The 27,659-nt window shown below is 42.9% G+C and overlaps 1 protein-coding gene across 8 annotated transcripts in view; it reads left to right on the forward strand.

The window, feature by feature from the left end:
- The window catches only part of PASD1 (PAS domain containing repressor 1), a 96,629-nt gene that overhangs the window by 52,935 nt on the left and 16,035 nt on the right, over nucleotides 1-27,659 (forward strand). For 5 of the 8 annotated variants that reach the window (XM_061446033.1, XM_061446039.1, XM_061446032.1 and 2 more), the window contains exons 2-10: nucleotides 15,652-15,743; nucleotides 17,193-17,249; nucleotides 18,640-18,794; nucleotides 19,516-19,607; nucleotides 21,391-21,480; nucleotides 22,517-22,637; nucleotides 23,749-23,862; nucleotides 25,128-25,246; nucleotides 25,969-26,051. In XM_061446033.1, coding sequence (XP_061302017.1) covers nucleotides 17,218-17,249; nucleotides 18,640-18,794; nucleotides 19,516-19,607; nucleotides 21,391-21,480; nucleotides 22,517-22,637; nucleotides 23,749-23,862; nucleotides 25,128-25,246; nucleotides 25,969-26,051 — 806 coding nt within the window. In that variant the 5' untranslated portion in view covers nucleotides 15,652-15,743; nucleotides 17,193-17,217. Of the gene's footprint in view, nucleotides 1-15,651; nucleotides 15,744-17,192; nucleotides 17,250-18,639; nucleotides 18,795-19,515; nucleotides 19,608-21,390; nucleotides 21,481-22,516; nucleotides 22,638-23,748; nucleotides 23,863-25,127; nucleotides 25,247-25,968; nucleotides 26,052-27,659 lie in introns of those variants that run through there. The other 3 variants (XM_061446034.1, XM_061446037.1, XM_061446040.1) reach the window with 3 other exon arrangements.

Here is a 27,659-nt window from a genome sequence, read left to right on the forward strand (position 1 = left end):
ACTTTCTCAGCCTATATATACTGACATATTTACTAAAGATGAATATCAACAGTTTGCTTTTACTCGCAAGTAGAATAATTTGAATGGCTTCATTTTGGGGCAGGCTTTTAACAGAAGGGGCGCAGTAGGAAGTATTAATAAAAAAAACCTCTTTGTGCTAATCTCGACACCTACATTTTCTATGTAACCTTGCTTATTGCAGAGGTCTGAGCCTTGCCATTAGCGAAGACAATGTGTCAACATAGAAAAAGTGAGTTACTTTATTTTCTTTCAATCCTGAGCACTGGGGTTAGCCTCCCATATGGCAGTGGTGCTGTGGAGCTGTGTGATTGCAGAGGGAGTATGCATACTGCCCCTTGGGTGCCAGCCCTGGGACGGACAACTCTCACTGCTCATACTGCTGGAGCATGGACTTATGTGAAGCTAAATCACTTTCTTATCTGGGGTATCTTCGTGTCTCTTGAGACTTGGCTCTTCAACAATAAGACCTCCTGCTGCCTATGTTTCACCATCCCCAGAGCAGAAGTTCAGTATCTGGGGAAGTTTGCACAATTTGGGAATCCTTGCTGAAAATTTTGTTATGTGGGGAAATTGTCTCCAATTCAGTTTTGCTACTTTCTGGAAGTAATTCAGAGTTTGGAAGGAGAGAGTCCCAGAAGAAGGTTGTTAGAGTAGGAGAGTGTATATGATATATATACCAGGGCTGTTCTGCAATAGTCCTGATATACTGTCTGGGAAAGGTAAAGATTGATTGTCTACAATGGGAGAAGAATAAATGCAGTGGACTAAAATTGTCACTGAAGCATTTGGAAACAAGAAATGAGGCTGAACCAGGACTTTGTTTTATCCAGGGCACATATTTCAAATCTGGAGCTGAATTCCTCATCTTGGATATATTCATAGTTAGAAAGGCAGCTAGTAGAGCTATCAAGATCTAGATTGTTAGACTGGTTAGTTTGTTGGTAATAGGCTGTTGTGACTAGAGCAGAATATCTGTTTTCACCTGAGGGATGGAAAAAAAGACTAGTGCAGAAGAACAACTTCTGTATTTTGATTTTTTTGGAAGTAAAGCATATGAATATTAGTGAGTGATCCAGCTGGAATAGCATCTTTCTTTAAATTGTCCTTAGAGATAGTGCATTACATTAACATGGATTTGATTGCATGGTAAGTAAAATTTTATAAATATAAATCATCATCATCTTATCTCAAAAGCTGCAGTGCTATGAGAAAACTATTCTGGGATTTTCTAACATAGTCCAGTTTGAATTGTTTGAATAAGAAGAGATATCAGTGAATAAATCAGATAATGAGCTGCTTTACATAGAAGGCATAATGCCTGTTTATGATGTATAGAAGTCCTATGAGAGATGAATTGTCAGTTTAATCTTCTTTGGATTGTGCTTGAAATCTACTTTCATGAAGCTTTCCTGGCTGTTCCAGAGATTACTGTTCAGACACTTACATAGACTTTATGTTTGATATACAGCTCTACAGGGTCCTTAGCAGGCAAATGTTCATTTTCTTCAGTTGTTTTTATTTGGTTTCTTGCCTTTGGAGTAAAATCTGTAGTGCTCATAGGTGTTGCCAGAAGTTTTCTTCTGATCTTGTTGCTCTTGTCAGAGCCTGGGAAGCAGTGTTATCTCCATGGTGCACAGTACCAGAAGGAGCAGTAGTACAAATCATCTCTTTTGTCATCAGTATCTTTTGACACAACATTGCAGAGCTTTGCAGTTGACCTGAGAGAGACAAAGATTTCTCCCTTGCAGAAATGAGGAGTATGGAGTTTGGAGCCATTGCAATAAATGCTTACTGCAAAGCTTTTATTTGCAAGTTCTCATGATAGATGTTCTGTGGAAAAGAGGATTGCTGGGTGAATAAAATCAGATTAACTAAACGTTAAATTTTTCCCTCTGACAGTGCATTTTGATTGACTGTTTACCCATAAACCAGCTATTTTTTGAGCAAAAATGTGGAATTCATTTTTGTGTCTTTTCTGACATGAATATCATGGTTTACTAGGGAATCGTCTCAATCAGCTTTACTAGCAGCTGGTTTTCCTCCCAGCTTTGAAACACTCGCAGCAGCTTCAGTCAAAAAGCCATGATGGGGAAACGTTGCTGGAAGGAAGACATGTAATGCCAGAGTCTGGTGGAGCAGGATTGCTGCTCTGCATAGAGGAAGCAAACATCTGTGAGATATTAAAAACTTTTGACAGGGATAGTAAGATAATTCTTGAGATAATTTCATGTCAAGCTCTGCTCTGTCTCCTGCCAGGCTTCTTAAACCCTAGGTCATGAGGTGGAGAAAATCATGGGTTGATTGTGTCATCCCTCACCTGTAGAAACAGAACTTCCCACTTGCAGTCAATCGCCACCAGACCCGGGTAGCTTGTTGTCACCCTCCTATTAAGGATGACTGTTTCTGAGACATTAAAATTCTTGTCAGGTCTTGATACGGATCAGAACAGGCTTAAATCATCATCAGGAACAGATGTGCGATACCTAATCAGTTATTTCCTAGGGAAAATGAGTTTGATTGCATGAATAGTTGTAAACCTTTCATTCAGCGATTCAGCTACTACGGCAATGGTAAACAAGCTTCTGAGGCTGAGGAGAAGTATTTTGTGGTCCTGTACCTGATTTCTTATTTGTTTAAACTTTTGTGTAGAAGAAAGCAGATTAGGTACTTGATTACCCTTTGTGACAGCACTGATCGTAACCAGGGGCTCCCTCTGAAGAGACCCAAACCTGCTTAACCCTAGTAAACACAGCAGCTTCATCCTGGTTTACAACATGCAGTGTTTGTCCATAGGATGAGCACAAAGCTGCAGATTTTGCCACTGGGACAGGCTCATGGCACAGGAACTAATTTTGGCTTTGGTAGCAAGATGACAGCACCAAAATGTCCATCCTCTGCCTCAGTTTTTCACCTGCCCACCCGATGCCAAGCTTTGGTGGTAAGCATAGTCCTTGGCTGGGAGCTGAGCCAGGACTCGGTGCTCTGTGCCACTGTCATGCAATTGCTATGCGATAACTCTTCTGGTTCTTTGAAGCTTCGGCTCTACGTAAGCAATAATTAACAACACGGCTTGAATTTCTTGCTTGTTTTGCACTTTTCACTTCTTGAAAACAAAACTGAATTAAATTGGAAGAAACTTTAATGTGAAATCAGGATGGGTATAATACTAATTTCTGTGAAGTAGGTAGGAATTTTTCTCTTGCAGAAGGGCTGAGGAGAGGAAGGAAAAGAAGGAGGAATTAAGCTTTTCTCTTTTGCCTAATTGCATGTTTTCCCTGCTTGAGGTTTGCCTAAGCTGTTGTATAGTTTGCTTGTGATTTTTAGGAGACATGCACAAAAGCAGTGCAGGAAAGGAGGAGGTTGGGAGTGCTGATGATATTTGCCTCTCAAACATGGTGTGAAATTCTGAGGAACCTGGGACTGCCAGCTAAAGGTCATGGACATTTTTAACTTACGCTGCTGGCTTCATGCTACTGCGTAGATGTTTGTCAGGGAACTTGGTGGTATTATGTAGTTGGATTATCACAAAAGCAAGCTCCCTTTTTACCCATGTCTTTTTTAGGAATGTACATTACACTATGGCTCTTTCCATCAGCTGGTTTTAATGTGTGTTTTCTTAGCCAGCTTAATTTTTTGTGTTAAATACAGTTGTGGATGTTGTTACTATGTGGGCACATGGCTTCAGGTGCTTTGGTCACAAAAGCCCTAGGTAATAAATTCATGTTTATCCTAATTCTGGAAAGCACAAAGAAATCCCACCATTTTCACCCAAGAACTACACAGATGGTTAAAAAAATAGGCATATGCCAGTGGATCTGGCTAAATGAAGAGCCAAGCTCTTCAATGCTCTTTTAACTCCATTCCAGGTAAGACATGATCTCACACTGCACCCTTTTCCGCTGGCCTAATCTCTTACTTGAAAATGAGGGACCACAGAAATCTATAGGTACAGATCTACTGTCCTTGTCAGCCACATCCGTATAGCCAGCATTGCTCAGGAGAGTGGCAATATCCATTGCTTTTGCCATTAACTTAGTAGAGGAGAGTTATCCTTTGGGAGAGATGGGCCCATGTGTTTAATTTACTGGCTGTATTGAAGTCTTGATTTTGGCTCATTCTAGGAGGATTCTTAGTGCTGGGCTCTTGCAGATCTGAAAAGAAGCGTGTTTTAAATTCTTTTGCATGCATGCACAATTGTAATCCAGCGACAGCATTTAGACGTCCAGAAAAAAACGTATGTCCTGAATTTCAGGGATGCCCATCCTTGTAGGACATAGCCAGTTATCTGTCCTGTGTTGTTCCTCTGCCATCAGTGAGAAATGCACTGCAGTGGGTGGCAAGGGACTGTGTGCTTTGCAGCACTGGCAGAGAGGCTAAAGAGACCAGAGCCTCTTAGAAGGCATGATGCTGTTGGATCCATTCCCTTTCCCCTGAGTGCCTGTGTTTACTCAAATCTGTTTACATGAGCATTATCTGTGAGGAAAACATCTTTTCTGCCCTTAAATAGTTAAAAAAACCCCAACCAAACCTTCAAGAGAATCCCTGAAGCAAGTGGACATTCAGTCACACTGAGTCATATTTTGTTATTATGGCTGATTATCCATCCGGCCATGCAAATATACTGAAAAGGGGGGAAAAAAGGATATGTGTGAGTAGCTTATCTAAAACAAAACAAGGCCTTTGTGCATAATATGTGAAACAATAATGACCTAGTACAAAAGTGTTCCACTGACTGACATATTTGCAGTCTAAACCCAATAACAAAGTAATAAGAGGGATCTGTGGATGTTTATCTTCTCTTTTCTTCTTTCTGAAGGGAAGTTTTGCTTTTTCATTATATTTCTAGTGCATATCAATGGTACCTTGCAGAACGGTGAATATGATTGCAGTTAATTGTTTAAATATGCTTTTATTCCTGAAGCTCTCAAAACAAATAGCCATCTTCTGAGGAGATAGTTGAGAAGTGATGGGGGCAAGATAGTGCAAAAGAGAATATTGGATATCAAGTTAAAAGTGCTTCAGAGAAGAGAAAGAGAAGTGCGTGTGCTGGGTTTTTTAAAGAAGGAAAGAAAACCACTGATATTATTAACAATACCGGTAATGTAAGTGGGAGCAATTCTTCTTACAAAAAATTTGTAAGCTTCAATAGTTCAAATCCATCCTTGGTGTAACAATAATGAAGTTGCACTTGGATCAACATCTTTTCTGGTGCATAAGTCTTCTAGTGTTACTTAATGCAGATACAGCGTTGAATGACTTTATCCAAAATGCATTTGCTGACTATCATCTGTCTTCTTCTTAATAAACAAGAAGAGACATCTGTGGAGGAGGTAGCCACAGAAAACTTTGCATCACAGTGTCCAAGTGGTGCCATTATGAGCTATTCTCAGCTCACAGAGCTGTTCTTTAGCACAGCTAAAATACAAATGTATATTTGGTATTTGGGACCCTTTGCAACTGTATTACGTGTTTGTAATGTGGGAAGTAAAACACTGGGTGGAAAAGTGCCGCTTCATGACAACTGTGAATGATTTGGGAAATTCTGAATAATGAGATGAGTTTTCTCACGATAATGCTCAAGTCTAGCCCTTAATCATATACTTGAAACAAGTGGGCTCAGAGCTTATGAAAGGTGTTTACTTATTCAGCTTTAAGGCACAGGCCAAGAAATAACTTGATCGGATTAGCCGAGTTTGAATAGGAACAGCAGCAAATGAGTGAATCAAATAAGTGTGAACAATGCTGCTGTGCTCTCTATTAGAAAAATACCTGCCAGCTGCCATTGTAGAGTGTAATCCTGCAAGATGCTGACGCCTCCAGTTTCCATTGCCTGAGGGAGCTGGACCAGGGCACTTGAGGCATGCAGCTCCCATTACTCACCTTAGTCAAACAATGTTTTTTCTCAGAAATCCTTCTATTCCCTGTTATATAAAGGCTGATTCTTTTCTACCTCCTCTTTCTTGAAAGGCTCTTGGCGCTTACTGGTGCATTGCTGGTTATTCTCAGCTACAAGATTACAGAGATGGCAGTGTAAGGTCAGTGGGGCATGAACATGGCTCAGCTGGAGAGCAGATGTGAGCAGATCATTTAAGGAAAGCAGCTGAAATTCTCGGAGCCAAATGAGGATAAGACAGATTTCGAAATGTAAGGGCTTCATTTAAATTCCTTTTGACTTATGTGCACGTTATACCTGGAATTCAGAATTAAATGCACCAAGAAGGTAAAGAAGTTTTTTACATTTGAACTTGGACTCATGAAGCCAAAGACGTAAAATGAGGTCAGTTAGCTCAGCTACAGTGAATCCTTTGATATTCACTTCACGGATAAGTAGATAAAACTTTAAGCTTGCATGGGAGACTTTGAATTTTAACTACTAAAGCTCTTCTTCATTTTCTCACAGGTCTGTTACATAGAGTGGACAAAAAGAAGCATTTCTTTACTGGGGGGGGGGGGGGTGGGGGTGGTCAATCATTGCAACAGGCTTCCTAGAGAGGTGGTTGATGTCCCAAGCCTGTCAATGTTTAAGACATATGTGGGCAATGCTTTTAATACCGTGCTTTAATTTTATTTTCAGCCCTGAAATGGTCCAGCAGTTGGCCTAGATAATCACTGTAGGTCACTTCCAACTGAAATACCCTATTCCATAAGTCAGTTCAGCTGTTCAGAGAGCTTGTGCTGTTCCACTTCTGCTGCAATACTACTGCAGGTCTCCTCAATGTGTTTTCTTCTTTCTTCTGTCTCTGAACCAGAGGTGAGAAGTGGTCTGGCTCTGGAAAATTCATTGCTTTGGCAATTTGGGGTTGAGATTTGGGCTGAAGTCAAGAAGCTGAACTCTGGAAAAGGAGTTGAATTCTTCTCTGGTATGGGAAGGCTTTCAATCTGGTTCAGACCTATCTCTAATCCTTATGTAGTAGTATTTCCTTTTTTTGAATAGCTTCCTTATGTATTGAGTTCCAGAAATTCCAGGCTGGTGATACACATGGAAAACAGATTGCAACAGAGAGCAGATTAAATTACTCAGGTCTAGAATTACTGAGGCAGAATTTTTTTTCTTCATATATTGTTTGAAATAGGAGAAGAATCTTCCTTATTTTAATTTTTATATTTATATGAAGACATTTGAGATCAAATGATTCTGAGCTGCCCTTCCATTGGTCAGCCAGTGCTCGCTTGAGGAAAAAAACCAATGAACTGGGTTTTTTTCCCCTCCTTCATTTGAAACTTAGTTCTTATCAGTGCTGTGTATTTAAGGGAGTTCTTAGACTATAGTATTAGATGCTTCAGGAAGCTTATTGTAGGAGGGAAGACTTGACTAAATGCCAATAGACAGAGCTAATCATTGGGACATCTGGATTCACTTCTTAACTGTGCTGTGTGACCTTGGGTCAACGATTTAGGTGGAGCTTTTCCAAAATGTACATTATTTGGAGGTGCTTATGCTGGGTTTCAGCATGACTGAAAATTAGGCTGTAACTTTCAAATTCAGCTTCCCAAAATTGGGACACTTGTAAAATGAGAGAGAGTAAAATGTGTGCCCCTGTTTCCTCACTTGTACAACAGGGATGGGTAGCTGTTTATGGAGTGTAACGAGGCTTCCTGATGTAAAAGCATTTGAGGAAAGGATGACAGCAAGCTGCTGGCAAAGCATCAAAAAAGTAGACATTGTTCAGCAGAAATCAAAGGATGCTGAACCAGAAACCTTCTAAGTCCTCCCACTCTACCAGCCAAAGGGCTTCCCAGACTGTGTAGAGGACCAAGCAGATCTAAGGAAGCACGGACATCACAGAGCCTGCTGTCTGCAGACTGTCTGTACAGCTGCAGCCCACCCAGCTGCCTTCCCATGTGTTGTCCAACAGCAGCAGAGGAACAGTTGAGTTGCCATTTGCTGGAGCAGGGATCCAGGGACATAGCATTGAGTGTGGACAGGGCAGTGTGGGTGTAGCAAGCCACGTGCCTCCAGGAGGCTGATTTGTGTGACATGCAGTCAGTGTGTGCATGCCTGGATGTAGGGGCAGTCCTGCTGTGCAGGTGTGGATCAGCTATGCTAAACGTCTGGTGAGGTGATGGAAGAGTCCTGATTTCATTAGACAGGGAGTTGGTAGACTCCTCTGGCTCTCATGGCTGATAGGAGTGTGCACCACTTTCACAGGCACGTCCTGACTCCAAGATGGACTGTGGTTGCTGTTGGGCTTTGAAGTGAGCTGATGTACGTTTACAGGGCAATGGGCCAAGTCATACACAGCATTTTTCTCCTTACTGGAGCAGAGTAGTTAGGAAGTGTGGTCCTGGAACCACCTAGGACCTACTTCTGACCCAGTTGAAGGCCCTGCTTTTACTGTGCAAGGCAAGCAGTCCTCGAGCCTTACGTTTGGTTTTGCATTGTGAGTTCATCCTCTAGCACAAGCAAACACAAAGCACAAGTGCTCATCTCCTCATCTGTACCTTTCTCAAGCACTGAAATACATTTTGTAATCAAGACTGAGAGAGGCAAAGAAGAAACAAAGAAAAAAAATGTTGTTTGAGGAGAAAAAGAGAACCGCTAAGGACATGAATGCCACTATTGCCTCTTTCAATGAACTGGTAGTTACTGGGATGTTCTTTTGCTGAGAAAATTAGAGAAGAAGATATTTAGTTTAATTAGCTGATTTTCTTTCTGGTCTAACAATTACATTTATTCTGTGCACAGGGAGAGCATAGGGCATAAAAGTAGGTAGTTTAATGGCACTTAAACTTTATGTAGCTGTCTGCTTGGGATGAGTTTCATCTATAGTTGTAGAAAAGGAATTACAAAAGGGATTTCAGGGTAACGCATCCAAAACCACTGCTTTGATGTCCTAGTGTCTACATAGTTGCCAAAACAAAATCCAAAACTGAAAAAGGACCCGATGACCTCACTTAATGCCATAAAGACAGCTGATGAAAGCTATGTCCTCTTGGTGGGAGTAACACACAGCACCACCCAAGGAGAAGCTCCCGCTGGTGGTCCCTGAAAACCACGCACCGGGTGTCAGGGTTCCCAGCACCCACTCCATAGCACAGAAGCTAATGCCGTCAAGTCAGCAGAGAGTGTTGGTTTCTTTTAGTTCCAAGCTGTTTGCTCTGGTAGTGTCAAAGCTACTCTAATGAAACCCAGAAATTAGCCAGAATTTCAGCAGTGGGGTTATGATCACTTGCTGTCCCTATTGTTTAAGCTGCAGAATCAATAGCTTTGGGAGGTGTTTTTCACTTGTTAAGCCACTCTTTTCATTGCTGAAATTTATTGGGTTAACCTTCCCACACACACACACCCCATCCTTTGTGATTTGCCAGAGAAGTGAATATGATAGAAAGTGGCCTGAGGCATGAGAGAGGGAGCTCTGTTCACCTTCCCTTCGCGTACACCCAGCAGGAACAGTTCCTTAACTTCCATCAGCAGGAGGTGAGTGGTGCAGGAGTCATCCTGAATGTCGCCGCTGCTTTCCTCGGTAGAAACTGCTCTCAGTGTTTCTTTGCAAGGAGTGTTTATATATGTGTGTCTGTGCACTCACCAACACACACATGCACGTGCACCATCAGGATCAGCCATAAGCAGAGCTTTGAGAGCGTTCTTACTTTCTGGCAATGTTTGAAAATATTGGGTTGAAAAGACTTCTGACTGTTAGATTTCGGTATTGCTGCCTGCTCTCAACTCTGTGTGCCTTTCCTGGGCATAGCTCCACAGCTCAGCTTGTGCTGAAATATTAACTGAGAACAACAGCCTTTGCTCCCACCTACATGGGGGAAAACTGTGTTATTATTTGAGGATATTTTTTTGGCTCTACATCTGACTGAGTCAGGTACTAATAGGTTAGATATCATTTCACAATGCAACACACGTTTACCTGTCCTGTAGTAACTCAACAGCTGCAAGTGAACACATGTACTTATCCAAAATTGGAGAAGTCTGCAGCGTTGTTTGCATATGCAGTTTTATCCTACCCTCCTTGTGCCAGACGTATGGGTTTGTACTGCTGAGGGTTGTGAATCAGCGATTCTGCCTTTTGCCATGTTTTGAGAATTTTAAGGGGCTATTAGACAAATTGATAGAATTAATTAAATGCATGCCCATGTAACAGAAACCCTGGGGACATTTTAAATAATATTCTACACTGTTGTGTCTTTACCCTGCAAGGTTCAGTAATTTGCTGGAACAGAACAAACTCAGCCAGCTATTTTCTCCAGAATCTGACAAAAATCCTAGAGAACAAAATGTTCCAGTAATCATCTTTTCAAGGGTCTGATAGTTTTTAATCCTTTCTCTCCTTTTCTTTGCCAGAAAACAACAAATGCTGGTTAAAAAAAAAAACAAAGAACCAAATAAACCGAAACAACAACCCAACAAGAAAACCAACACACCATTGTTCCTTCCTGGTTCTTTCATATTACATTTCTGTGCTGAATCACAGTGTTCTGATACAGCCTTTTTGTGGTGTAATTGTTTTCCATAATCTATTTTCTTTGAGTATCTCTTAGCTTCTGTCTTGACGCTGTTAACTGCTATAATGAATGCAGTCATAAATCTGTCACAGGTAAGAAGCGAAATTTAGAGCTCAATAAACCAGGGGAGAGTATGCTGTAGGTAAGTGAGTGCATCACAATGCAATAGTCACAGTAGTGGCACAAAAAGTCCACTTCTGACAGATTAACAGAAAAGGACTATTTGGTTCACTCACTCACCGTCATTACCCATGTTCCAATAAACAGATGCTGTGTGAAAATATAGGTACAGTCAGGCCCCAAAGAGTGCAGGAGTGTCAGCTGCCACAGACAAGTGTGCTGTGTTGGACCATTTCCCTCAGCAGAGATGCAGGTTGGTGTTTCTGTAAGGGATGGAGCTGCACAGCTCCACTGCTGAACTGAGGGGGGGATCCCAGTTCTTCCAGAGGATCTGAAGCTGAAATTAGGAACTATTGGGCAGGACAGGACCTAGTGCTCCTGGGCCTGGACCAAGGGGGTGTGGGAGCCAGCTGTGTTGAAGACACTCATCTGATCCCCACCAGCATGATGCCTAAGATAGTGTGTCCTCAAATAGAGTTTGGCAGTCATGCATGCCTCAGGCCTGGACAAGCCAAGAGTTCCCACAAGTAAATGGCTGACTGATTGTCAATACTGAGATCATGTAACAGGTTTTTTCACTTTGAGAAAGGGAAAGTGAAGAACACATAGAAGAAAAGGCAATGGAAAAGTGAAGGCAGATGACATAAGAAACAACAAGGTGGAAAGAAACCACATTCAAGAAAGATCCAGTTCTCTGAACTGCAAACCAATGGATGTTAAGCGAGGGGGATAAGCCAAAGAAGAGCAGGAAAGAGTGAAGAACAACAGAAGGCAAGGCAGGGCAAGGAAAGGAGAGGGTGAAATGCAAGCAGGAAAAGACTAAGAAAGCAGACGCAACTCCTTTGCATGTTTCAGTCTTTGCATTTCTGTGTTATGGTTTCTTGCTGAGCTGTGCTGCAGTGGTGGCTGCTCAGTGTAAGAGAAGGACTTTTGCAGCGGAGGGTTGTGGGAGCTGCTCCTGTGGCTTTCCTCCATGCTCTGGGTGAATGGCTCAGCAGTGGGTAGCACAGCACAGGCAGCAGGACTTCAGTGCTCCTGTGCTTGAACAGGGGTGGTGATCCCTTCTGTGCTAAGCAGCCCCAAGGATGCAGTGGCACTGTTTGGTTTTTCAAATGTCATTTCCATTAGCATCTTGTAATTGAATCAGTAGCACTTTACTGAAGAGGTTAAATTCTGCCTTTTAAAAATTAAATCAGTGTTTAGCTGTCAACCAGAGTCATGCTCTCCTATTGCCTCAAGAAGAATGAAACATCCGCATATTGGCATATAAACCATATTGCTGGAGAACGCATTAACTCTCTTATTTATGACTGCATTGTGCCACAAAGTCCTGCATCTTGTAATTGAGGGCTCTCTGATGAATTCATTGCATGTAAAATCTGTGGAAATTATTAGCACGATACATTTCCATAGTGAAATTATTTTCTACAGTGTAGATTTGAAGACTCCCTAACTGCTGTACACTGCTCAAATGCAAAATGTTAGGAAAATTTAAATACAAGCACAACAAAGTTTTTATGCATAGAGAATATTTTTGATTAGACCAGTGGCTATAGTTGGGAAAACCAATCAAATCAGCTGTATTCAGGGACCCTTTTTAGGTGACCAATGAAAGCTTTATTTGTTGCTGGCCACAAACAATTGTGCAGCATTACATTCATAAAGTGATCTTTGCCTTGCCATCAGTGACATAACCAAATACTTAAAATTAAACCTATAATGAAGCATTCATAGGAACTCTTGGTTTCAGGGGATAATTCTTACTAATGTGATGCTACATTAAGAGTTATCCTAAGGTAATATTCTAATGATTTGCAGCAAGCCAATAAATAAACATTGTCTTTAGTCAAAAGCTGCAGGTTTAGGTTGCTCCTGAAGTCAGGCAATTCTGAAAAAAAAAAATAATAATTTCCCTTTCTTATTCTCTCTTCAGTAAAAAATGTGCCAGGATATTGCAGGTAGCACTATTACTATTAGCCATGTGTCTGAGAAGTCCATTTGTCTTGTTAAGCCTGTCATACTGTATTACCCTTTCTGTAACCCTGGAAACAACTTCAAATCTGTGATATTTGAAAAGTCGGAAGTATAGCTTGTCCTTAAAATGCTATGAGTGTTTTTTGAGACTCCCCATACCAGGGAAGAAAAAGTCTTTTCCCATTGCACAAGGCATTAAGCAGTGATGGATGTGCATTTCTTTGTGAGGAAGCTGATCCTTGCCTCTTGTAGGTGGGGTGAAAAACAATGAACAGCACTGACAAGCGTCCTCTCTCTTCACCTGCCCATGGTGTTCAGGAATCCTTCTCTCTAAGTGTTGCACGAGAGGATTTTCAGGAGGCAATAAATAAATTTTGATCCCTCTGGTTAATACAGTTAAGGTCAAAGAGATTTCATCTGGAGCTATTTAAAATACTCTTAACATGCAGACACACCGCTGTCAGTAGTGCTAAGTGCCTTATCTGGCTGAGAAGTGTATACAACCCTTATGAAACTATTCTTAAGTCTTCTGGTTACTATATTTAGCTCTGGCTCATAACAAGACAAAAAGCACTTAGCTAAATGTAGTCCTGAAGTGCTTAATCCAGTTAAGAATATTTTGTCCTTAGGTGTCTCCTACTAAGACTTTTTGTAGCTCACCATCCTGCTGCATCATGCAAAAAGCTTCTCTGTGTGTTTGAGCCTGTGAATGGTTTTATAGCCATTTATTCTGTTAAAGCCTCAAAGTCTGGTGTTGACTCAGGACATCTCTCATGTTCATTAAGGGTGTCCTACTGGGACAGACCTGGGATGCCTTATTCCTCTGCCCCTTGCACCTCACATCAACCAGACTGCAGTGGGATGTGATAGCTGCTGCTAGAGACTGGAGAATCCGGTCTTCATTTCCCAGTTTAGACTGGGTGAGCATTAGCTAGCCTGTTGCTTCTCAGTGATCAAACAGCTTACTTCATTTTACTGCTATTCAAACTGGCTGGGAAGGCAGCCACCTGTACAAGGCAGGAAACCTGTCAGGCTTCCCTGGAGTTTTCAGTTGTCAGCCAACCTATGGGCAAGACAGTGTGAAGGTTTCTGCGTAATGCTGTGCACTCAAAGCTCGGGAAGAATCCTTTTGTTTGGTGGAAATTTTGCAACTTCAGCCCATAAAGAAAAAAATGTTTCCTGAAAAACTGTGATAGATCTGTTTGTGTATTCACGAGCATTTATAATTTAGCACATTGCTTTAAAAAAGGATTTTCCTTATACCTACATGTCTCTGAAATTATTACAAGATACAGAAACATCTGTCTGGGTCATTCTTCTAGAGGAGAAATGACTGGATGATTTTGATAAAACAGCACTGACAATAGCAGCAGTGACTAGGATAAGCACCTTGCTTCTATGACAGCTCAATAAGGTAGCAAATAAGATCACATGCTCCTTTTGAACCGGGATAAAAGCTTGTAGCTTGAGCAGAGTATGATGGCTGTGAGAACAGGAGCACAGCAGATCCGCCGTGTTTAAACTTGCTACCCAGATGTTGTTTTCAGCTGCAGCTTCACTGAAAAGAATCAGTTGGGTGAGATTTTTCCTGAAGTTCTGTTCCCAACAGCATTTTTTACTGATAGACTTACCACTGGAACACGTTATGTATTTTATATGTAACTCTAGTACTTCTTTTATGTCTGAGATTCAGACCTCTTACAGGTAACTTCCATATTACTGTCTGCAATGACGAGATTACGCTTTATCTGAGCCCTTTTTTTTTTTTTTTGAGCAAATGGACCAGCATAATTTTGTTGAGCTGCAATGAGCAGGAGTGAGCAGGAATTGGGCCTGTTGTCTCACGTTACTCACGGAAACCTCCCCTGCAAAGCACTCTCACTGTATCACTGCTGGGGATCTGTGTTGTTCGTCGTGCTTAGCGGCTGCCCCACAATGTCAGTCCCTACCCTGTCCCAGCTGCCCTTTACAGCATGCATGCCCAGTGTGTGTCTCTTGCCATGCTTCTTCAGCCACCTTCCTGTGTTTCATAGAATCCTAGACTGGTTTGGATTGGAAGGGACCTTAAGGATCACCCAGTTCCAACCCCCTGCCATGTGCAGGGACACCTTCCATTCGACCAGGTTGCTTCAAGCCCTGTCCAACCTGGCCTTGAACAGCAAATAGCTGTTTCCTTCCCTTTGAGGTGTTTTCACTAGTTGGTGAAATGAACGAGCTCTCGCTAGTGCTTTAGATGATCAGAAGTGTGGGGGTATTTTTTCTCATTCACAATGGTCACAAATATGTTATTTGCATGGTTGCAGAGAGGTTTTTGCAGTGTTTTGAGCTGATGTTGGAATTAATGGTAACAGGAGAAATAGCCATTAACCTGGGCTCAAAACAGGGAGGGCATTAAAAACTTGTTAGGTTTGGAAGCCCAGCACTCGGCTGTTGTTGAAGATATCACTGTCAGTCATGGACACTGTGGTTTCATTTGTGTTTTTCCTGAGAATGAGGCTCATCTGAAGCCAAACAAGTTTCAACAGTGATGGTTTCAGAGAGATGAGCACTGCAACGTGGGTATAATCGGCTCAGGGTATTCATTAATAACTGCTCAAAGCACAAACAAAAAGGAGAGGCGTGTGTCCTGTAAGTAGTAAACCTTAATGGGAGGCCTTAAGTCTATCCACAGTCTATCATCTCGAAGGAGGAAATGTGAGATAAATGTATCATACTTGATGGTTTTCATAGCACGCATGCCCAGTAAACTGTCATATTTTGGAAGGATTCTGATCAATCCTCAGTGGCCCCAGGTCAGTAGGGCCATTCCTCCACCCTGGTGGGCTACATGGGTTTTTGGGCACAAGAGGTCAAGCTGGCTTTCCCAGGCTTTTTCTGCAGCAGCAGGCACGGAGACAGAGCAAGGACCCTCAGAACATGGTCCAGCTCCCAATCCGGGAGGCTTTTCTGAGCATTCACCACTTATACTTGAGCATGTTTCTAATTTATGGTGGTAGACTTTTTCAACTTGAAGTGATTGCTTCTCTCTAGGCTAAGGCTTGCATGCAGCAGTGTTTTAACTGGATTTGCTTTTCTTTCCAGGATTAATTCTCCTCCGTCTCTATTTACATGGTGATAAGAAGTGCTAATCCCACTCCGTCAGTCTGGACTGATGAACCTGAGGAATAGAACTGGTAATTTCTAATTTGGATTGTAGTTTTCAGTGAGTGAGGACCATTCCCTCCCCATGGAGTGCTTTCATACTTTGGGACAAAAGAAGTCATACTTTCTTCTGCCCAGGTCATCTGCTGGAAGGGAGATCCTTGCCTCGGAGCAGGAAAGGAGGGTAAATTTTTGTAGCTTTTACTGTGAGCAGCATCTTTACCTCTAAGTTGTGGGTGGTTTTATAGCCACCAAGTTGTTTGAGCTTGGAGAAGTCTTAAAGCAGGGAAAAACATTTGGATGTGCACACTGAAAAATGTCTCTTGAGAGGGTTTTACCAGTGAAAGAGCTACCTAGAGTTGGAGGCATATTGGTGCTGATGCCAGGATCAGGTGCAGTTTTCCTCTTTGGAGGTGTCTGAAGGGGACGCAACCCAGCACAGCTGACCTGGGCAACATGTCACGGAGTGATGGCAGCTGTCTTGTCTGCATCTGCCTGACTTCCTATCCCTTGGACTTAGCCTGTCTGGGTCACAGAAAGCAAGTCACCAATGAAGAAGTTACCCTCATATTGGATTTTCCATCATTTCCTGGGGCTTGAGAGTACTGTGTCCTTCCTGGGAGTTGTTGCCCACTGTTCACCTTACCTGTGCTGCAGGAACAGATAAAGAAGGTAAAGAGAGCAGCCCACAATGACTGTTGTGATGCAGGAACTCAAGGAACCCAGGTCACATTCTTTTCTTCCCCTGGTTAGTGCCAGGTGATTTGTTGACAAGTTTCAAGTTCAAGTCTTGGATATGAATCCCGGTGGTTGAACACAGCTCAGATGTGGTGAAGTCCACCGGTGCAAGCAGCAGTCATTGGCTGCAGGATACTTTGGATGAACCTGTCTATCACATCATAGCTTAGATGTCCTTATTGTAGCCTGCTGTTGCCTAATACTAATCCTTTTGGGGATTAGCACAGTTTCCTTATTCCTCCCTATGCCCTTCCACTGAGAAAGAAATCTCAGATACTTTTCAAGTATTGCAATGCTTGAAATCAGCCAGCAGCCGGTTTGATTTTCCAAAACAGGACCAGACACAGTGCTGCCTGGTTTGGACATCAGAGTCAAATCAGCTCTCACATTTGCAGGGGAGATGCTTATTCCTGTGCAAAGCTCAATGCTTCCTCAGGGTTCCTCTTCATTTGGCAGCAGGGAGTGCAAAGGCAATCTGAGAGGCTGCTGGCTTTTAGCTCTTTCCCTCTAAAGTCATTCGTATTTTAGCTGTATGTTTGGGGGTACAGCAATGGTTTCACTTCTCAAGACTCAGTAGCTGGCAGAAGCAAGAAACTGCATAACAAGATTGGAGTTTGGGAAAGGGAAGATAGATTGAAACATTTAGTAGGTCATAAAGTACAAACCAGTAAGCTCCATATTCTGACATCTGCAAAAAGATCAGGGAATATGTCTCAGTAAGTACTTCTGTCCTTTCCTTCCAGAGCTCTGTGTTGTGTAAACGAACTGATGGATGAAGATGAGAAGGACAGGGCAAAGAGGTATGAAGGGGATGCACAGAGCACTGGGAGCGGAAACTCCTCCCAAGGAGAATTGTAAATGCTGTGTTGTCCAGTGCTTGAAAAACTACTTGGGACTACTGATGTCAGAGGCAAAACCCCCATGCAGTTTATAGGCTGCATATAGCAGGCCACAAACAACATAATTAAGTCATCATCTTCAAGCTCCTCATAGTGTGTTTGGCCACCCCTGTGATGGCTTAATCAGCTGAGTGTTCTTTATATTACATAGCTGTGCCCTCAGAATCTCATGGTATCCCGTGGCTATTTATTATCTTGACGCAGGATTCCTGACCTCTGGTTTTGTTGGCATCATGCAGTGCTGCCCACCTGGGGCAGAGCACCCTGTGAAACTTACAGAGTAGTCCTGCTTTAACACAAGTATGAGTTAGTCTCCCTTCAGAGAAGCATTTGGCTGAGTTCTGATTAGTCATTGTACACAAGTACCAAAACAGAGATGGCTGTGAACATAAATGCTGTATCTTAGAACCTCCAAATGCCAACCTGAATGTGAATGGAAATGCTTTCTGCATACCACACTTGGTCTAGATCACAAGAAGCGTGTATCATCATGAATACACTTCTGTTCACGTAAGAAAATTAATACTACTGGAAGAGGTTGTAAGAAAACAGGGTTATCTCAGATACAAGCATTGGAAAAAAACATTTTGGAAGAAACTGAGTGGATTTGCTTTACTCTTTATTGTTTTTAATGGAGGACAAAACCTTAATAAAACATTCTTAAATTGTATTAATGCAAGCTGTGGTTTCTGCAGCCAGACTCTTAACATTCCTGGTTTCATGTATCATAGCAGCAGGTTTTCAAAACCAGATAGAAGGGCATGTGCTTGAGTTTTTTCTGCAGTCAAGTTGTCTCTGCACAGTATTGTCTCTTGATAAGCTACTTTTGCAAGTGCAAATCAGGGAGTAAGGAATCATTCACATTTTGACCTTTATACCTTATATAGCATGTACTCACTGCAAAACAAAAGCTCGTAAAAATGAGATTGGCAAAACATGAACACATAGGTGCCAGGACTTCTCTTTCTGGAAGAATTTTGCCCATAACACCTTCACCTCATTACCATGCTTTTGAAACAATGTAAGGATGCAGTCTTGCTCAAGTGAATATAAATCATATTTGTTACCTCCAGATGTTCCCTGCTGATGGTGAGTTCAGTCCTGCTGCAAGGCCCTGAGCACCTGGGAGGTGTTTAATGCCCAAGCCTAATTTTAAACAAATGAGCAGTCCCAGTGGAGTTTAGATTCTTGTATTTAAAGTGTTTTTCTGGGGCAGGGCCATTTGCCTCTCCCCAGGTCGAGCTGTATGTCCTTCATTTTACTGAGCAGCATTTTTGTTTCTGTCATCCAGGGCATCACGCAACAAATCTGAAAAGAAGAGGAGAGACCAGTTCAATGTCCTCATTAAAGAGCTTTGCACGATGCTGCAGGGCCATGGCCACCCTCTCAAGATGGACAAGTCCACAATACTGCAGAGGACCATCGACTTCTTACAGAAACAGAAAGGTACTGGAGGGCTCAGGCCTGCTTCTGTTGAAGGTGCTTGCTCTGCATCTGCCCGGCGGCCAGATTCCGCTCAGATGAAAACTTCTTTTTCCCAAGCATCTAAGGCCTCCAGAGAGGACATGAACTTAAGTGCAGGGCAGAATAAGGCACAACAGTTGGCCTCAGGAAATGAGCTAGGTTTGAATACAGCAATGATGAGTTAAGCATAGATACGCTTGAAAAGATGCTTTTTAATGTAGTGACATTGCTCTGTTTCCCTCACTGGCCTCTGCATCCCCTGGCACGTTTTGTACACTCTCAAACAGCATGAGGGAAGAAGAGCAGAGGAACAGCACACACTACAAAAGCCAGGGGAAAGGAGGCTCTGTGCCCTCTTAACAGGTCTCCTCTGGTAGAAGATGTCTGGGTGCAGCCTGTCCTACTGCTTGGGCACTCCTGGACACCCAGCGATGGCCAGCTACTCTGAAATTAGCTCGCTGACCTTGCATTTGAAGGATTTCTTCAGAACACCCAAAATGTCTCCTCTTCCGTTTCTTGATTTCTAATGCATTTGTATCACATTGGCACGGAAAATGACTGTTACACACAAGAAGGCTTTGTGTGGAGAATGATCTGAGGATGATTCCTCTGAAAACCTCTTAAAAGAAATCTAGTGTTACTTGATACAAAAAAAATCCAAGTAGCATGAGTCATGTTGCTTTTTTGATGTTTTCTCTTTAAGAAATCACAGCACAGACAGAAGCCTGTGAGATTAGACAAGACTGGAAGCCTTCATTTCTTAGCAACGAGGAGTTCACCCAGTTGATGTTAGAGGTAAGAAGAAATTAAAGCTGCGTAGATTAGTGAGAAGTAATCAGGTCAGTGGAGTAGTTCAGAGACACTCACCTCTTTTTCCCCTTTTCAGGTCCCAATGGTAATATTACTGATTTCTACTCTGCTGGCACATATAATGCAAACCTGTCAGACCAATGTTGTGCTAAATGATTTGCAGACACAGAGTTAAAAATACGATTGCTTCCCCTTAAAATAAACAGCTTTTCATTTAGGAATTAAGACCAGTGTGGCCCAGATTTGGCCTGGTGAGAGTGGAAAAAGAGAATTGCCCTTCTCAGAAGAGCCGCAAGAGCTAGCAGTTTTAGCACAAACTTGAAAGGACCTAAAGAGAGCAGAGCAGCTCTCTTCCTCCACATCCCATTAGCCAGCCAGCATTTACTTCACTGCCTTTGCTGCTGCTAGCTGTGCAGTGCTGTACTTGTGATGTGAATGCTGTATCTTTTGATTGAGTTGCCTTAAAGTGCATCCAGGAGAACAGCTCTGACACTCTCACTTCTAAAATGCTTAGCTGATCTAGAAACACCCTGTGAGCCTACCTTTTTCTTTCCTTAAGGATGCAGCTTTGAGTTTGTGCTGTGTGCTCCTCCAGCAAGGACATCTCCTACCCTGCGTGGGCAGCTGTTGTTCATTGCCCCACCAAAATAAGGGTGTATTCTGGGCTGAGCTGGGAGGTGCTGCAGTCTTAGTTATTCCTTTTCATCAGGATGTCATGACTCACCTCCCTGGAAAAGTCTGTTCATTCTTTCTGGGAAATCTCTCTCACCAAACAAGCTGGCTTGTTCCAGCTGAATCAAAACAACCCCCCCCACACCACCACCCCTTAGAAGTGGCAGGGTAGAGAGAGCCCTTTAATAACTTGACTTGCTGGACTATGTTAGACCACTGTTCAGCTTGCTTAAAATCAGAGGTTTTTTCCAGAGAGGGCTTCTTTTCAGCAAAGGCAGAGTATGACTGAGGTGGGGAAGGTGGTGAGTACTCCATTTTTGCCTCCTTGTAGCTTAGCTGCAGAGCAGCCTAACAGCATCTTTAGAAGAGTTGGCTTTGTGCATGGTGTTGACCAGAGGTTAAACCTCCCAGATCTTGGTACATGTTAGAGAAGAATAGGGACAGTCACTGGGTGTAAGAAGATGATGGGAAGAATAGGGAAGGCACATGCAGTGACTTAAAAGGGACAGAGAACTTTGACTCTGGGAAAGAAACCGTTGTGAATAAGAAAGGGAAAACAAAACAAACTTTAAAACTGTTGTGTCACTCCCTAACAAATCAGTGCTTTAAGCAAAATAGAGCAGGCTTTAGATCTTGTCCAAATTGTCCGTAAATTACTAAAAATACAGTATTGTATATTTTTTCTGTCTCTGCTTATCCATCCATCCACCCACAATGCTGCGTTTGTCGTGATGATATCTAATGTCTCCTTATGGTTAACTATTGTGTAATCCAGAACACATAATGAAGGTACTGAAGTCACTGGGATTATGTGGGTGTAGAAATTCTGGCCACCATTGTCTTGCTTCATGTTAAATGAACAGTCACTGGGTGAAAAGTACAAGTCAATTTAATATTAATGAGCAAATAAGAATATAAGAATGTTGAATTAGCATGTGTAATTTTTACTTTTCCACATTGAACAATTGTTTCCATAATTGATTTATGTTAGTTTTAGGCTGTTAGAAGCATCACCAAAGAATAAATTATATTTTAAGTTGTTCCCTTGCATAATTCTTTTTATTTTGTTTTCTTTTTTGCTTACCTTTATCATTAGGCACTAGATGGCTTTCTCATTGCTCTTACCACAGATGGGATTATTATTTATGTATCTGATAGTGTTTCATCTCTGCTTGGACACTTACCGGTAAGTTCTGACAGCACAATGTGTTGAAGAACCATTCCCCTGATTAACGCAGCCCCGTCACTGCACCAACAGACTCTTAGGGAGTTTCTCAAGTTCCTGTGAGCAACGGAGTCACTTTTAAGGGTTAGCTAAAAAACCCCCAAACCTATGCAAAGTCACAGTACTCAGAGCTCACCACTTGGCTGCATGTCTAAAGCATGGTCCAGGTGGTGTTTATTCCACCAGGTATATGGAAAATCTCATGTTTATGAAATCTCTGCATGTGGAAGCTCTTCTCAGATAACTTAAAGGTTATTTCAGGACTGATTCTGTGCTCTTCTAATGACATTGGGGTTTTCTACTTTGAGCCCATGGTCTTTAGTCACAAGTACATGGCCAAGGAGTTTTCTAGAGCTTTTAGAATCAGTTGGCTGTTGGGTGTAGAAATTTCTGCTGGCCCCTCAAAACCTGTTTTTGTCTTTTCTGGTCCAAGCATGAGGCCCGAGTGGTGCTACATGAGGGCAAATCTGAGCACACAGTTAACCCAGCGGAATGTCCCGGTGCGCAAAGAAACAGATATGTGATAAAATTTTAGTAGGGCCCCTTTACTCAGGATGTATGGGCTGCTCAGCACTGAGGTGCTTGCGGGTCAAGCTGATTTTGCCAGATGTTCAGCCTAGAGACATATGGAAGATGTGAGGAGGAGGTCTCCCACTTCTGTATCATGCTATCAAAGGGAAATGTTTCACAATTTCATTTTGATATTTGTCATTGTGCTGTATTCCCATGGTACGAGGGTTTCTTTTCTAGCTTGCATCTGGCTGAACAGAAGGGCAGCCTCTGGGATCCCTTCCACCTTTTGCAAATAGACAGCAACCCTGGGTAAAATAACCTAAATGTTATAGTCTGCCCTAGATCCACCTGCAGATTGACTGGGCTTCCTTGTCTTAAACAGCCATGCTAGACAGGCAGCATCTGTGCTGTGCTGTGGGATGAAAAGGCATGTGCTTCTGTCAGGCTGTACTGCTGAACATGACAAAGCATTCTTTTGTATCAGTCAGATTTGGTGGACCAAAATATATTAAACTTTCTGCCTGAGCGGGAGCAGAGCGAGGTGTACAAGCTCCTTTCTCCGCATGTGCTCATGACAGATCCTGTTGCAGCTGATTTTCTGAATGGTAAGCACAGCTCTTGTCTGTCTGTCAGGGAAATTTGCCAAAGGCAAACAGCTCCTAGGGAGCCTGCACAGGGCTCTCCAGCTATTTAATTTTCCTGCCTGCCACTTCTGCTTTGCTGCAGTTAGTATTTCTGGGGTTTAATACTAATGCTGCTACATGCTCCCAGTACTTGGACTTTGATTTGCGCAGTCTTTGTTTTACTGTCTGCTTAGCACCATAAGACAGTGAAGTTGCCCCCATTAGATGCTTTTTTCCAGGGCAGGATGCTGGTCTGAGCCTGTGAAAGGAGTGAGGCCTGGGGGAAGGAAAAGGGTAAGAAAAATCCCAAAGGATTTTGGCAGAGTATTTGCACCTTAGGAAACTTGCATGTCTTGGGACACCTGAGAAACCCTATGTGTAATAAAATCAACAGCCTTCCCATCTGAACAGTCCATATAGATCTCTACTGCTGCTTCCCATCCCACCCCCAAAATGTCCCTTTTCCCCAGAAAACACCCCCAGCACCAGAGCAGGCACCAGCATCTTCCTAACACCCATGATTCACAAGCCTGTATTGGGGTCTGCCTTTCCCCATGGGTTGTCCGTGGCCAGGCAGTGCTAGCCTCTCCTCTTTGCTGCCCTGTAAGCATCATGGGCACTGGGCAGCCCTTGTGCTGGTGCTCTGCCCTGGGGTTGGTTTCCTTCTGGCTTAAGCCTTAATGGAAAGGCTTAGGGTGACTTCAGTGCCCTTTGGATCTGGGTCCTACTGAGCACTGCCAGAGCAGGGTATGTAGTATAGCTTAACAGCTTTGTGTGAAATTGTGTGTACGTGAAATCAGGGGAAAATACCACTGACCAATGTTGCCAGGGCTTCATGCCCAGCATAGTGGGGTGGCTGCAGAGCTGTAGGAGAAAGGGTGAGAATAGATTTCTTTAAGCAGAACCAGCTGATCATTGCTCCTGGTAGTTACACATTTACTTATGGGTCTCAAGAGCATCCCAGCAGGGTGTGCTCAGATACCGCAGCAGCAGGTCTGGTATAAGCACCTAGATAGAATTGATATGTGGAGTGTGCTAAACTGCAGATTTCTAGTAACATTGTGTATTTCTCTCTCTCTTTCTCTCATTTCAGCAGAGAAACAAATAGAGTTTTGTTGCCATTTAGCAAGAGGCAGCTTAGATCCAAATGAACCCCTGATGTATGAATATGTGAAATTTGTAGTGGATTTTAAATATTTTACTCATGGTAAGTTCCTGCTCCAGCCTACCTTTAACTCTCTCTCACTCCTTTAAATTGTACATTAATCTGCAGCCTCCTAGAGGCCTTGTTTCAGCTGAAAATGCCCCGTGATCAGCAGGGATGGAATGAGCTGTGGATATGTTGGAGATGTTTTTCATACAAACGTGGTGGGGAGGCTGTTGGTCAGAAGAGCGAACTCTTTTGCATGCTGTGCTTAAAAAAGCGATACCAGACTGATCCTACCTCCATTTGACCCACTGCCAATTGTAAAGCAGCCTACTCATTCAAATAACCGGTAAAATGTTCTATTCTGATTCACTTGTGGCAGTCAAATGATGCTTTTTAAAGATTAAATAGTTAGAAAAACCTGTAGAATCTTGAATCATGCAAATGGTGAGCTGGAGAAAGGCTGACAAGGAGACTGTAGCTGCACACTTAGCTGCTCAGAACCGTCTTATGATGCTTCCCTGCAAGCCAGGGATAGGTGGTTACCACTGTGTAACCTGGAGCTTAAAGGATCAGTGCTTCAAATAGAATCATAGAATCATAGAATAGTTAGGGTTGGAAAGGACCTTAAGATCATCAAGTTCCAACCCCCCTGCCGTGGGCAGGGACACCTTACGCTAAATCATAAAATCATATCACCCAAGGCCTCGTCCAACCTGGTCTTGAACACTGCCAGGGGTGGAGCATTCACAACCTACCTGGGCAACCCATTCCAGTGCCTCACCACCCTAACAGGAAAGAATTTCCTTCTTATAACCAATCTAAACTTCCCCTGTTTAAGTTTTAACCCGTTACCGCTTGTCCTGTCACTACAGTCCCTAATGAAGAGTCCCTCTCCAGCATCCCTATAGGCCCCCTTCAGATACTGGAAGGCTGCTATGAAGTCTCCACGCAGCCTTCTCTTCTCCAGGCTGAACAGCCCCAACTTCCTCAGCCTGTCTTCACATGGGAGGTGCTCCAGTCCCCTGATCATCCTCGTGGCCTCCTCTGGACTTGTTCCAACAGTTCCATGTCCTTTTTATGTTGAGGACACCAGAACTGCACACAATACTCCAGGTGAGGTCTCACAAGAGCAGAGTAGAGGGGCAGGATCACCTCCTTCGACCTGCTGGTCATGCTCCTTTTGATGCAGCATGTATCAGTGTGGCATCGCCTTGTGGGTAGGAGGAGTCTGTTGCTTGGGTTTCATCAGTCATTGTACCTGCCTTAACATGAAAAGAAAGCTCTCCTTCCTCTTCTTAAATAAATTGTCTGGTTGTGTCTAGTGCCTACACCCTCCTGTAATGGCTTTGAGTCAGCTATTGCACGAGCTTTCAGGTCAGCCACAGAGGAGCAGATTTGCCTCGTAGCAACTGTTCGTCTTGTCACACCGCAGTTCTTAAAGGTGAGAGCTCTGTGACTGCGTTGTCCCTTTCATGTGGGGATGGGCTGGTGCTGGTACCATGAGCTGTGTGCTTGGCAGTTGCGATGGCAGATGTTTTGCGGCATCCTCTCAAGAGTACGCTCAGCAGCATAGGTTGTGTGTGCAGAGGGCTGGTAAATGAGAGGACCCCACTGTGTCTGGAGTGGGAGACAACAGAAGTGTGTGTCTTGGAATGACAAGACATAAAGCAGGAGCTGCTTTTGAGAGAAAGGATGGTCGTGCAATGGTGTGCCTCAGATCTGTCAGCCCTGGTCACCCTGTTCCATGGACTCTTTCTGCTGGTCTGTGTGTGTGTCCTGTGGTGCAATGCAGCGATGGCAAGGATAACAACCGTAGGTGCTTCTTGCTCAAAAGGGCATTAGCCAGCTCAGTTTAAAGCTGAACCTGGTGCTGTCATCCGTATTCAGATACCAGTATTTACAAAAAGTGGGGAATTTTGCCTACAAAAGATGAGGCCTTTGGACTATTTATCCTAGCTCTGAAATTCAGTCCACTTTTTATCTGTTCATGCATCTATAAAACTAGGCTTACACATTCCTAAGGGGAAAACAAGTCAAGTGCTTTAAAAACACTGTACTTTGCTAGGGTTTGTTTTAGCAACAAGATGCTTCCTTGGTCTTGCTAGAGGTCTCCTTTTGTCATGTCACAGAATTAAATGTTTGAATGTGCCGACTGTTTTGCAGGAGCTCTGCAATGTTGAAGAGCCATGTGAAGAATTTACATCGAGGCATAGTTTGGAATGGAAGTTTTTATTCTTGGACCACAGGTAAGAGATTTAGTCACTGATGAATAAACAAACTGTAGTTTAAAATAGAAAACTTTGCCTGAGATTCCAAGTAGAATATCTCTAACTAAAAAAGCAACTGAGTAAGTGACAATATCTTGAACTTACTTATTAGCATCCTTAAGTGCTTTGCTCTTTTCCATATTTTAGACAGGTAATAAACCATATAAAATGGTGGGGAAATGTCTAACTTCTCCAAGATATTAAGTCATTGAAACTGAGCAGTGTGGGTCCTGTTCCCTGTATCGGTTTGGCTCCTCTGTTTTGCAGCTACAGCTTCCAGGAATCCTACACCTTTTGCTTTGTCAATAAGCTTTTATTTTCATCTTCATAAATGACCAAGGAAGTTATAAAGATAAAAGAAAAAACAGTGAATTAGAAGATTTAATTGCAGATTTGGTTTGACAAATTAAACCGATGCATAAGCTGAGGCAGAGTTTGTGACAGCCCCGGATGTGAGCGGTGAACCCAGACCCAAGAATAAGGAGGGGATCATGTGGGTTGTCTCCTTTTATCAGCGATTCAAACCTCTCTCAGTACTGTCTGCAGGATGCTGTGAAATGTTGTTGGGTATTTTGCTGTTTCTTGCTTACTTGCATCAACTCATGTTGCCTGACACTGAGGTGGGTCATGAGGAGAGGCAGAGGGTACCCAGCATGAGTTGGAATCAGGACCTTTGCTATCCTGATGACAACATAAATTAAAGATAGATAATGCAGAAAGCACTCCACAGATCTGGATAAACATTAGAGAACTAGGAAGAATCTGCAGTCTGGGTCTATATGTAAATATGTGTAGAGGAAGAAAATCTGTCGACTTTGGTAGTGATCCGTTTCTTTTCTGCACTGTGGTCCTCTTCTTATTTTCCCTTCATTTATTACAAGACTGCGTGAAAAAGGCTCTCTGGAGGCTGTGCATTCCCATTTGCAGAGAAAGTTGCAGGTCTCAAGGCTGGAACTTTAAGCTAACAGTGCACTTCTAAATTATTCCATAAGCAAGGCTGCTCCTTGTCAAATGACAGATGAGGAGCATTTTGTGGTTGCTCTCTCATTTAAAGAATTCTGGCAAAAGACAGGAAAGCATAATACTTTCCTCATCAGCTTAAATGTTTATCTGATATGCATCTGAAAGACATTGCTGTCCTGAACATAAGCATGTCATTAAAGATAGGAGAGACACTGGCCCATTCTACCAAAGAGACAGCAGGGAAGGACACTTTAACAAATACACATATTATCGTCATTAACAGAAATCTGGGTCACATGAGGAAAAGGAACACAGTACTCTGAAAAGTTATTTGTATAAATAAAGCTGTATTGTAGCGGAGACCACTGTGTTCTAAGCACACTGTGTTTCAAGAGCTTTGCCCTCACAGACCATGAATATCTGGCTTTTTCAGGACCCCTTGTACTGGGACTATGGAGCTCCTGCTCAGACCTTGATCCCCCTGGGGCTGCTGTGGAGCGGATCCCTGGCTGTCCTTCGCCATTTCCCATTTGATGCCAGACTGCCCCCAGTTGTGGGGAAGATGGAGCTTATAGACCTGTCTGGGCTCTCTTTAGTTGAATAATCTATGCCCACTGTGTCTCT

The sequence above is a fragment of the Pezoporus flaviventris genome, unplaced genomic scaffold, assembly GCF_033815535.1.
Source record: "Pezoporus flaviventris isolate CSIRO_AGI_PZ_B2104156 unplaced genomic scaffold, CSIRO_AGI_Pfla_v1 ptg000005l, whole genome shotgun sequence".
NCBI classification, from domain to species: Eukaryota; Metazoa; Chordata; class Aves; order Psittaciformes; family Psittacidae; genus Pezoporus; species Pezoporus flaviventris.